The 12,367-nt window shown below is 40.7% G+C and overlaps 1 protein-coding gene across 1 annotated transcript; it reads right to left on the reverse strand.

Moving 5' to 3' along the window:
- Positions 1-574: 574 nt before the first annotated feature.
- Positions 575-12,083, reverse strand: LOC124152260 (cytidine deaminase-like). Its single transcript, XM_046525136.2, has 5 exons — positions 11,932-12,083; positions 5,717-5,833; positions 4,323-4,434; positions 2,831-2,888; positions 575-1,872 (listed from the first exon to the last, which is right to left on the reverse strand). Exons 1-5 carry the CDS (start codon positions 11,996-11,998, stop codon positions 1,726-1,728), a joined length of 501 nt encoding a protein of 166 aa, XP_046381092.1. The 5' UTR covers positions 11,999-12,083; the 3' UTR covers positions 575-1,725.
- Positions 12,084-12,367: the final 284 nt, after the last annotated feature.

Consider the following 12,367-nt stretch of genomic DNA (forward strand, 5'->3'; position numbering starts at 1 on the left):
TTGGACAGCATTGCAATGGTCCGCACTTGACGTTTATAAATAAATCTTAAAACACTTTTATTTAAAATCGTACTGTGTCAACAAATTAACATCTCGGAGACGACAAAATGAGGAAATATGAATATACATGAAACTATTTGTTCCAGAAAATGCTGGGAAAAGTAATATTGCTTCAGGTGTTTAAAAAAACCATAAGCTCTCTGGACATCCTAAAACATTTGTTGTGACTTTTCCCCTTTCAGAGAAAAATATTGTCTCCGTGACAGAAAATTGGCATTCCACTGTGGAAAACACTTGCTTTAAGCTATTACAGAATTAAGACGTTTCTTGGAAGTTAATAATTAAATCTAAGACGCGTATGCCTTTCCGGTCTGTTTGTCACTTCCGGTTTTATAACAATAATGCCTCAAAGGGGCTGTGGGTAGCCAATGCTTTAATCGTTCGCCCGTCACGCCGAAGACCCGGGTTCGATTCCCCATATTTATGAAGCCCATTTCTGGTTCCCCCGAGGTGCTATTGCTGAAATATTTCTTAAAGCAACGTAAAAATGAAAATAAGATAAAAACACGATAAAAACTGTTCTAAAAGTTTATTCCACAATAATGACATTTTGGGCCATGTAAAGAGTAGATGTGACACAAAACTCGCAAATATAATTCAATGTGGTGATTGACCCCTGAAGATCCGGGGTAGAATAGATCTTCCAAGGCGACTTGGTTGATGCATGTCATCGTATCCCAATAACGTGGATCGATGCTCATGATGTCAATTGCCTGGTCGAGACTCGATTAATTTACAGACCAGCGTCATATAGCTAGAATATTGTTTAGTGCGGCGTAAAACAACAAACCAAACTAAAAAAACCTAATGATATAACCCCGATACATTCACACTACATTTTTCTAAACTGCATTGTCGGACAAAAGGCCAAACCAAGATTTCATATTAAAAAGTGCAGCGTTAAACAACAAACAAACAGTGTGGGGATTAGAAAATTCACCTGACGCGACCTTCTATGGATGTGTCCTCAATCAGAAAGATACTGTATATCAGAGTAAAAAGATCTGATTTTCTTCAGAGTGTATGTATCTAATCAGCCAATCAGAGTCGTGGGTTCTTAATTTTCGGTTCGAGTGAATGAAACATTCAGCCAAGTATATCTGATTTCTGTATCTCGAAAAGGAACAAATTTGAGAGTTCGAATGCCCAGCTTATATAATTGTTGATATTTTGTACATCCTGTCGTTTCTGAGCCCCCAAAGATCTAAAGGTGTACTAACTAGTGTGTATTTGTGTTCTGTGACGTTTCCTTTTACAAAGATTGCATTTTACTAATCGGGGTGGTAAAGACATGATGAAATAAGCCGCTAATCCTTCATATCGATCAAATTTCACTCAGGATTCTGAGGGGGCGGTCGGGTAGCCCAGTAGTTAAAAGACCCGGGTTCGATTCCCGACATGGGTTCAATGTGTGAAGCCCACTTCGGGTGTCCCCCGCCGTGATATTGCTGGAATATTGCTGAAAGCGACGTAAAACCACACTCTCACTCAGGGTTCTATGGAGGTGTCGCCAGATCATCATGTTTCTTTCTTAAGACTGAGACACATGGGTAGGACATTACACAACCGTGTAACGATGAAATATATTATATATGATAATATGCAATGACTCAGTGTTGCTTCACCGGATGTCACAAGGTCATAGAGCTCACAGTAACTTGTTATTTAGGAATGACCTGAGTTGCTTCGCGACGGTAACCTCTCCCTCTCAAGATCAGTGGGTGCAAAGCACCAGGGAAGTAACTCTTTAGTTTTCTTTACTTCGTACGTCATATCCGGCTTTGTCATACACACATCCCAGTCGACACCAAACTGAAACACATACAAATAGTTTATAGCCTGAGAAATAATAATAGAAATATTGATTAGAACAATGACTAGTGTTTTAATGCTGTAAAAACTCATCTGATCCCGAACGCCTTTCAAGATTAACTTTCTTCACTGTGATGTTTTAGTAGTAGTGGTAGTAGTGATAAAAATATTATAATAATATTTGCTCTTAAGGGGCAAAGTGGTGCCCTCCACCCTATCCTTAATGATACAGACTCGTGAAGATCCGGGGTAACAAAGGTCTTCAGCAACCCATGCTTGCCGTAAAAGGCGACTATGCTTGTCGTAGGAGGCGACTAACGGGATCGGGTGGTGAAGCTCGCCGACTTGGTTTGAAGAATGTCATCGTTCCCAATTGCGTGGGTCGATGCTCATGATATCAATCACTGGATTGTCTGGTCCAGTCTCGATTATTTACGGACCGCCGTCATACAGCTGGAATATTGCTAAGTTCGGCGTAAAACAAACCAAACCAAAAAACCTAAATGATGTAACCCCGACACATTCACACTTCATTTTCCTAAACTGCATTGTCGGACAAAAGGCCAAACCAAGATTTCATATAAAAAAATATGGCTCTACACCATGTTATGTATTTTCTCAAACAGCTTGTTCTGTGAAATCCTCGACTCGACAAAATAGTGTGTTATGACCTTAACATTATATATATATATATATCACTACTTAAAGATTGTAAAACTTTAAGCCTCGGGAACAATCAAGTCTGGACCAGACAATCCAGTGATTGACATTATGAGCATCGGTCTAGGCAGTTGGGAGACGATGACATGCATCAACCAACTCAGCGAGCCCGACCAGCCGATCCCGGTTGTCGCCTCTTAAAACAAGCATGTTGCTGAAGATCTATTCTGAGACGGATCTTCATGGGACTAAGTCGTATTGTGGGTATTATATATACAAAGAGTTAAATGAAGCTCACCTCGACCAGAAACTGCCTACATGCACCGCAAGGCACAATGACGCCATCCTTCAGATCACTGAGAATCAGATATGGACTGTTAATATCAATATGTCACGTTTAACATCAAAGTAAAAAGAGTATTCATCGGAATCGCTGCTCTTTCTTTCAAATAAGTAATAAAAACAATAATGTTCTTCTTTTGGTGTAGTTTGTCATTTAATTTAGAAAATACCACTTGCTGTTTAAAAACGACAAAACAATCCAACAAAAATGTATTCAGCTGGTTGTGACCTAAGATGGTTTTCTACCTGCCATTGCATTGGCTCAAAGCCAGAATTGATTTTCAACTAAAATAGGTGAGGTGAGGTGAAATTGGGTTCAACGTCGCGTCCAAGATTATTGCACTTATAGTGCGTGCGTGCGTGCGTGCGTGCGTGCGTGCGTGTATGTGCCTGTGTGTGCTTGTACTAGTCCGGACTGATGCCGATTTATAGTGCTACCTCACTAAGACACCATGCCGCAGTTTAACATGAATACCCCACTCAGACACAGTATACTGACTCCGAGCCGACCAGTCCTTGTTTTAGCCCCTTAATGCCGAGCGCCAGACAGGGTAACAAGTACCATCTTTTAACGTCTTAAAATAGCGTAATTCGCGTGTATGACAGGTTATGGAAGTGAAGTACAGATACTTCGTGAGGTTTATTTCTAGTGCACACATAACTTTTATTACGCGACAATTCGTAATTTCAAAGTGTCAGCTACTAACACTTTGGTATCACATTCCTTGTGTTGAAAGTGCCTATATCAATGAGTATTTTGTCATCGGAATGGGAGTTACGGGCTTGACCGTTCAATGATCAGCTGGAGAGACCCTCGAAAATTATTGTGGACGCTTTATAGCTTCTACGATAAGCTAAACGAAGAATCACCCCATTAGCACGTGTTGTTGGGTTACAAACAAAGTCGTGATTTGTTCCCTGTTCGTCTGTTAACGCAGACTAGATATTAATCCGAATTTGCCATCAGTATTTGTCGACGAATTTTACGGACGTTTCTTATATTGTTGCGATCAACTGAGGAAATTCCCACAATAATTATGATGTTAGCTGTGTATATAGTGAGTAAGTGGGTTGGGTTTAACGCCGCTTTTTGCAGTATTACAGTTATATCGTGTATTTAGACGACCCGTGCCCCGCTGTATAGATAGAAATTACTTTGTATATTATTATAGTAAATGTGAATTGATTATAAATATCTGTTGATTTATTGTTAATTGATGGTCATATTATCAAGTATTTCATCATGGAAAACGTAATTGTTATTGTCGTGTAGATGAGGTTCAGTACCCAATTACAATATATAACTACCCCTACACCGTTACAACCTATGTACATAATGAACGCATACAATAGTCTTGGTAATGTGTACGTGTCACTTTCTCCGATAAGAAAAACATCACTTTTGCGAAACACATTTTCCAATTATATTTTCGCAATGCTAATGTTACCTTGCGATGGCAATGGCCTTGAACTTTCGATGACCTTCTGAAACGGCCTTGACAATGGCCGTCCTCTCTGCGCAAATCGCCAAGCCATATGAAGCGTTTTCAACGTTACAACCTGCACACACAAATAATATGACGTCTCACTGAAAATAACATGCGAAATATGCCAATAAATAAGGCAAGACTTGTCCATGTTTCCCAACTAGCTTTGCAACCTCTAAACTGTGCTCCGTCTTTAAATATCATATTATAACCTTACCGCGCATGGGTAGACTGGTTACCGGCAAAAGTCATACAGTAGGCTGAAATTGTTTCCGCGGCACTCATTAAAATAATATCAATAAAAATAGACCTCAAATTTACTGCATCGTGAGAATATTATTTGAATACATTTGAAGTAAAGAAACTACAAAAGTTGTCCATATTGACAGGCATACGCTCACGTTACCTCTCGTTTTGAGGAACTATTTTTTTTCGCGATACATCTGGTTGTTGTATGGCTGTCAGTGTAAACATGAAGTCACACGTACTAAATATAATTTGTATAGATATAGGTCTAGGTCTACATCCCATGTGGTAAAAAAATAGTGTCATAAAAATTATTAAGAATTGACTTTCACTTTGTGTGAGTTCATTGGAGTATTAACCTTCACAGAGTAAGGGCCAAACTGTATGGAACGCCGGAGCTTGTTCATACAGTGATTGGCCATAACTCTACGAAGGTTCATACTCCAATGGGGGTGGTCGGGTAGCCTAGTGGTTAAAGCGTTCGCTCGTCACGCCCGAAGACCCGGGTTCGATTCCCGACATGGGTACAATGTATGAAGCCCATTTTACATGTGTCTCTGCTTCAATGGGATAAACATTTGAAACGGTAAAGACTTTTCACCAATTGCATGGATCGATGTTCATGATGTTAATCACTGGATCCAGACTCGATAATTTACAGACCGCCGTCATATAGCTGGAATATTGCTGAGTGCGGCGTTAAACAACCAAACCAAACCAAACCAAACCATATCCCGTTGGAAGGGCTTCCATACAATCTCGGCCATCTACTAAACATCCCAGAATGCTCTTTTGTACACTTTTCAAATTTTAATCGAGAATTTGGTCAAAATATTTTTCACAGCGTAGTTTGGAATGGAATTCGACAGTTTGAAATTTGTACCTCATAGCTCGAGAAAGCTGCTTTCTGATTGGCTAATGTCGACTTCCTTTTAGTCATTTCATTGGTCTCGGTCAGGTCGCGAAATGATCTGACATTACATGTATTAAATGGGATGTCTTCAGTGTTAGCGACAACTAAGATCTGATTTCAGTGATATTGCGAGTGGTTACAAATAGCGATGTGAGCTGTCCTTTCAATCTGAGTAAGGGCGATAACTCTGACCTACCTGTGAACACAGTCCCGTCGGCTGTGAGTAGGGCTGCCCCGACGGGAAAGTTGCTGTACGGACAGTAAGACATTTTCTTCATCTCATGGCTCGTCTTCACCAGCTGTTGAACTTGATCTGGAACAACAGACGGTACATGGACTGCTAGGCTAAAGACTCCTATTCACAGAGGTACTCAATTGTCTTTCTCTTCCGCTTCCGGAAGTGACACAAACGGCTGCGCGTATTCTGAGGAACGCATACTCATAGTATCAGTCATATTGCCCTAATGGCCTGATAGATATACTCAAAAGTGTTCCGCTTAAAGAAATTCTAACTGCGCAAACCGTACTTTTGCATGCACTGCTAACTATTTTTATTATGCCTCAAAGTGAGTTTGACCAATCAGAGAGCAGAACTACTAAACCCATATAAGTCCGTATACCATCAGTAAAAATCCAAGATGGTTGCTACTGACAAAATATGAGATCGTATACCGTCAGTAACAGCCATTTTGGATTTTCCAACACCCACCTCACATATTTCACATGAAAAGTCTGGTACAGATATTAGTTATTCGACACTGTTTTGTGTTTCAATGTCATTTATTCTAAAGTGCAAGGACGTTAATGTTTTTGGGATCACGTTCGTGACTTTAATAAAGATTATATAAGGGTAAAATTATCAGCAAGGTTTGAAGAGTAGTCTCCCTTTGACCCTTAACGTCTTAGGTTGTAAATGTAAAGTTCTGAGTTTTGACATGTTGTGCGACAAAGATACCAAATAGTATAAACTTTTCGGCATAATAAATTCGTTATGGTGTCTTAAGTTGCCGTATACACTGCACGTGTCATATTAGGTTAGCAGAAAAATATTAGGTGAGGCGTCAGCTACTAACCTTATATGACACCGTATAGGGCAACTAAAGACACCATAACTAATGATATCCCCACGTCACACATATGACATAATCAAGGTATACGCTTCAAAGGCCCCTGAAGACATGAAAGTGATAGCCACGTGTCGCTGAATTTATGTTACGATTAAGCTACACAATGAAAACTATTCAGTGAGCTATGAAAACACACCAAAACTTACTTTTTCACAAATCTACATTTATTCAAACTTGATCTGATGATAATCTTGCATCAAAACAATGGTGTCGGCTGATGTTTGTAAACTTCCTGCCTGTAATGTTATGTGACTGACCATGTAGTGCATCTATTTTCAACTTGACTCTAATGGAGTGGCTCGATATCATGTGACGCTATAACAAGATGGCGCCTGATAGACTCGTCTCGTGAGGCAAGGCATTATTGCTAAAAAATTAACAAAACATGGTCATTTGACCATCCAAGTGTTAACAGTAATATATTTTCTCAAAGGTAAGGCGTAATTATGGTGTAATTGGATTGTTATAAGACACGTAATGAGAAATACTTAAGGGCTCGAAAACCCACAACACGAGCATATAAACGATTTTGATATTGACTTGTCGCTTCACAGAGCTACGGCCTGTCCCTTTGTGTTTTCCTAATAGATTCCCAATGTTTGAATAGTCTTGTTGCTTCCGATACATGCATGATAATGTGACGCGTGACATCCACAGCTGCTTGAGTTACGTGACACTTCGAGTGAGTGAGTGCATTGAACAGTTTGGCAGTGATATCGTGGCACGTCAGCTAATGTGACATAAAAGCCCAAGGTGACACAGACAGTAGATTGTCACCATCCACGGGCATTGACATGGAGCTGACTGACCTGAGATCCTATCCGGAACTAATCTTGGATTCGAACCCTCGATCAGCGAATCCTGGGACAGTAGTGCCGATAAAGTTGAGGATTGGATGGTTACAGTGTGTCACCTGGCTGATGAAAGAATCAAGTTTTGTGAGTATTTCTATAGAAAACTATGTTGTACCTATGTTGGGAAGATGATTAGGCCTTGAACGTCAAATTAGAGCACGACCAAGTCGCCCTTATAACAAGGATCAGTTAGCACAGGTCCTCTTGAGAGAAATGGTGTTGAATCCCATTTCTTGTGATCAGAAGTACATCGTCTCATGGTTCGGGCATGCATCGATTCCCGTGGAGGGCATACACAATACTGACTGACAATGTTTCATGTGCTGATTTCAGTCTTGATGGTTGATCGAATACTGAACAACTCACCCAATCCTCCACACTGTGGACACAGTACCATCTTTTTAGTTTTATTTCTCATTCATGGATTACTTGTAATCATGAATGAGTAAGTTAGTTTGGTTTAACGCTGCTTTTAACAGTATTCCAGTTATATCACGGCGTGTCAGCTTGATGTGGGAGGAAAGCCCGAAGTGATGCAGGTCTCAGACGTTTACCACTTCGGTGAAACCCACGAGCACGGGTAGGGTGCTGACAAACCTAGAAACATAATTGGGGCGAACCGGGATTCGAACCCACAATCATAGGTTTCTGGCGTGCCCAAGGGACGCAACTCTGCACAGCGAATCGCAGCGCCTTAATGCCCCCATGTAATGATGATGATATATGATGTCGATAATAATGTTTGACAATACAAGTTTGTTTATATTGTATTGTTTTACAAGTAAGGGTAAATGATGCTCAAATGGCACTTTTTTAGAATTGTATATTTATTTCAAACATCGTTCCGGAACAATGACCCGTGAACCAAGTGATTTAAAACAGAGGCCTAACCTTGAGTCCGAATTTTCCAAGACTGGGTGCAGTCTTATATTGACCTCATATCCAGTAACAAATACTGAAAGATAAGGTGTGTGTCTAATACATAACACATGTCAAAAACAATTTAGCGACCCTCCGAAGTTTCTTATCGGAGTGTGTATGTAAATACTGTTGTGTATGTGATTGCCAGTACTGTTGACAGGAGAGCCTGTTCTATTCTTGTACCAGAATGCCATTGACGTGCAGTCCTTATAACAGTACAGACTGATAACCGAATTATGTTCAGAACCTGGGCTAAGATCGCTTTGTGCAACGGGGACCAGATTAAGAAAAAAATGCACAATCAGCATGTTGATCTTACAGACATGTTTGTCGTTGATACTGGACTTTTTGTCACGATCTTCAACGGTGATTGCCCAAAGAGTGTTTAATTGCAGTTGACTGGTTTAAGGGAAGAGGAAAAGTAAGTGTGTGTGGTGTGGTGTGGTGTGCGTGTTTGCGGTGTGGTGTGGTGTGTGTGTGTGTGGTGTGGTGTGCGTGTTTGCGGTGTGGTGTGGTGTGTGTGTGTGGTGTGCGTGTTTGCGGTGTGGTGTGGTGTGTGTGTGTCTGTGGTGTGTGTGTGTGTGTGTGTGTGTGTGTGTGTGTGTGTGTGACCCCTACTGATCATGTAGTAAAGTGAAATACTAAACTCGCTCACTCAATCTAAATGAGCTCCTCCAGCACTGTATCATATTGTACTCAACGATTGTATGTGTCCGTCCGTATTTGTGCTTTGAACATGGGATGTCGATCTCACACCAATTCTCTCACTATGTGCGCTGTTCAGCAGGTGCATCGCATAACGCACAGCCTCAATCCAAATCAACGTGCAACATTTCTGATAATTAGTAATTTTCTGTAAAACATTTTAAAAAAATAAATTCGCAGACGTTATTCATGATTATTATTTCCTAATTCTGGCTATCTCGGCCGTTCTCTCTGGGGCGGCCGGGTAGCCTTGTTGTTAAAGCGTTCGCTCGTCACACTGAAGACCCGGGTTCGATTCCCAACGAGGGTACAATGTGTGAAGCCCTTTTCTGGTGTCACCGCCGTGATATTGCTGGAATATTGCTAAAAGCGGCGTTAAACCATACTCACTCACTCACTCACACCAAGTTATAGTGTACTGTAGAACTTTGTTTGAGAGATGATGCTAACAATTGTTAAAAATTTACACAGCCAGAGAAATTTAAAGACACTAGGATGGACAAAATAATATTCTGAAATATACTCATTTCTTAATGATCCACGTGCTTGGCATACAAGAAGAAAATGATACTCATTACATGGGCGGATACAGAGGGATGATGCGCACCCACGAGTGCGTGTATAGTGGTGGCAACCTTATGACGATAGTTAGGTCATGCCATGACCAAGGGAGGCTACTCATGGGAAATAGCGGCGCCCTAGACCACTGGGCCACCAAAAGCACTCTTCAGTGCAAAACACACATTACACCATACTTAACGATTTTGCGAGCGCTTTCGGCTAATGCTGACTGAGCACTCGGAGCAAACTTTGACAAATGAATAAATGTTAATTTTGTAAACAAACATATGAAAAGGGCCCCAAATATAGGGGTCAATTCGAAAGCTTATGGAGTTAAAATAAGCTCATTCCAATCAGTGTATTTGGTTTTCATCAAAGTTGTAATCGTCTAAGATATAATTCACTTCAGGCTTTTCTCCCACATCAAGCTGACACACCGTGATGTAATACTTATTGTAAGCTCTTTAAAGTGGCGTTAACCAACCAGTCACACACTGTTCAAGTTATCCAATTATAGCTTTAGATATAATTAGCCACGTAAGTGTCACATTTGCCGGACATCCCGACATCTGGGTGTAACATTACATAGCCATGCTTTTAACATTTCACATCCGGCTGTCAACGTGGGCAATGTCCACATGATAACGTAACACAGGTGCATGGCAATTGACAGTCAGGTGAAGATTATTTTATTATTATCTATTGTTAAAATACCTCTACAGAATGGTAGTTAGGGTAGTTGCACTGACAAACTATAGATGTTGTTATCACAATTTGATGGTGGAAGAAGGTAGAATTTTATGTCCGTTTTGAATCAGTTCAAGTGTGGCTTAGAATATCATTTCATGTCCATTCTTCTAAGAATTAATGGGACACGGGTGGCCCAGTCGTCTAAGGCAACTCGATTCGCTGTGCCGAGTTGCGTCGCTGTGCAGAGTTGTGTCCCTTTGGTACGCCAGAAACCTATGATTGTAGGTTCGAATCCCAGTTCGCCCCGATTATGTTTCTAGGTTTATCAGCACCATACCCGTACTCGTGGGTTTCGCCTAAGTGGTAAACGTCTGAGACCTGCATCACTTCGGGCTTTCCTCCCACATTAAGCTGACACGCCGTGATATAACTGGAATACTGTTAAAAGCGGCGTTAAACCCAACTCACTATAAGAATTAACAGCATCATTCTTGAAACCTATTTGTATTTCCCACTGGATGAAATTTCAGCAGTTATTATCAAGGAATTCATATATAATTACCTGTTAATATATAATATATTTTCTTAGGAAACGCTCAAAATTCCTTTTCATTATATTTCGCTTGATGGCGCTCCCTGCTAACATTATTTAGATCTTTTTGTAATGTATGATGGGCCAGTGGCCTCATTACTGAATAATACTCTCGATATAGGTAGGCAATGTCTGGGTTATTGATAAACTGGTAATACCTTTTGTATGCGCGACCACCTGGCCTACATTCATTTGCATTCAGAGAGCAGCTAAGGCTGGTCTTATATATCGGTCTTTTTGTCGGTTAAAGGGATATTTCTTACCGGGACACTGTTATTGGTAAGCAGGCTTTGGGAAATCGTTTGTGCTCACCCACATATGATTGCGTTTATACCTGAACAATAATAGCGTGACGCATATGCTTTAGGGAAACCAACACACAACGATAGCCATACGTGCACGAACTACCCTGTCAACATTTGTTTAATCTTTAGTTGTATTTTATAATCGGAACAACTTTATTCAAAGGCAAAAGTGGAACTATCTGTGTGACGAATGTGACAAGGCTAAAATTTAAACATGTACTAATATCCTCTGGGATAAGTAATATTGTAACATTTGAAATAGCTGAGTCCCAGTGTCTGTGCACATATGTTTTTAAATGGAATCAGATGTTAAAATATTTATTGATGATGATGGTTATAAAATATTGCTCATGTACAATTACAATTATACCAATGTACACTAGTCTAAAGCATTACAACCGCAAGGGCAAAGACCCCCGATCCATCCCTACTTTTGTTTACTGTTATATTTAATCTGGACTTAACTGGATATAACAGGTCAAGCAGAATAAAATTACCCTCCCCATTTTAAAACATTTTAAATGCACGTGGATATAAAATTCTGAAGACATAACAGCATCAAGCTATCTGTAAATGGAATGTAGCCTTAGACTCGGTCGAATTCGAAGGGTTTGGTAATCACAAACATGTAGATTTCCACGTTTCTCTAAGCTTACCTTCACTGTATTCGGACATGGCTGTGTCTGTTCCGTGGGGACTGGTGTGTTCACTTTGTATATACATGCACTGGTATTATCGGGAAGACCCGGTCACGTGGTCTGGTGTACGGTCGCATGGACGCAGTGTGTTTATGTGTTGTCAATATTTTAATAATATCAGGATGTGACTTGTCCTGTTACTGCGGTTCAGCTTCCTTGAATATACTCACTCCTTTCCTTTTGGTATGTGGCGCAATGTGTGTACTTGCACAGTGTCTTACACTGGGAGTGTGGGCTGGGCTGGGGTCGGCTGGGGTTGTTTGTCGTTGGTGGATGGTTGTGGTGGTGGTGGGTGGGCTGTGGTGGTGGATGGTTGTGGTGGGTGGGTGGGCTGTGGTGGTGGATGATTGTGGTGGTGGGTGGGCTGTGGTGGTGGATGGTTGTGGTGGTGGGT

Source organism: Haliotis rufescens, unplaced genomic scaffold (genome assembly GCF_023055435.1).
Source record: "Haliotis rufescens isolate VD_foot unplaced genomic scaffold, xgHalRufe1.0.p SCAF_13, whole genome shotgun sequence".
In the NCBI taxonomy this organism is placed as follows: Eukaryota; Metazoa; Mollusca; class Gastropoda; order Lepetellida; family Haliotidae; genus Haliotis; species Haliotis rufescens.

What these genes read in the sequence shown, in the direction of transcription:
- LOC124152260 (XM_046525136.2), bottom strand. Translation starts at nt 11,998, where the DNA reads ATGTATATACAAAGTGAACACACCAGTCCCCACGGAACAGACACAGCC. An exon ending in CATGTCCGAATACAGTGAAG is followed by an intron (nt 5,834 to 11,931) that starts GTAAGCTTAGAG and finishes CTGTTGTTCCAG; the next exon opens with ATCAAGTTCAACAGCTGGTG. An exon ending in GTAGGCAGTTTCTGGTCGAG is followed by an intron (nt 1,873 to 2,830) that starts GTGAGCTTCATT and finishes TATGTGTTTCAG; the next exon opens with TTTGGTGTCGACTGGGATGT.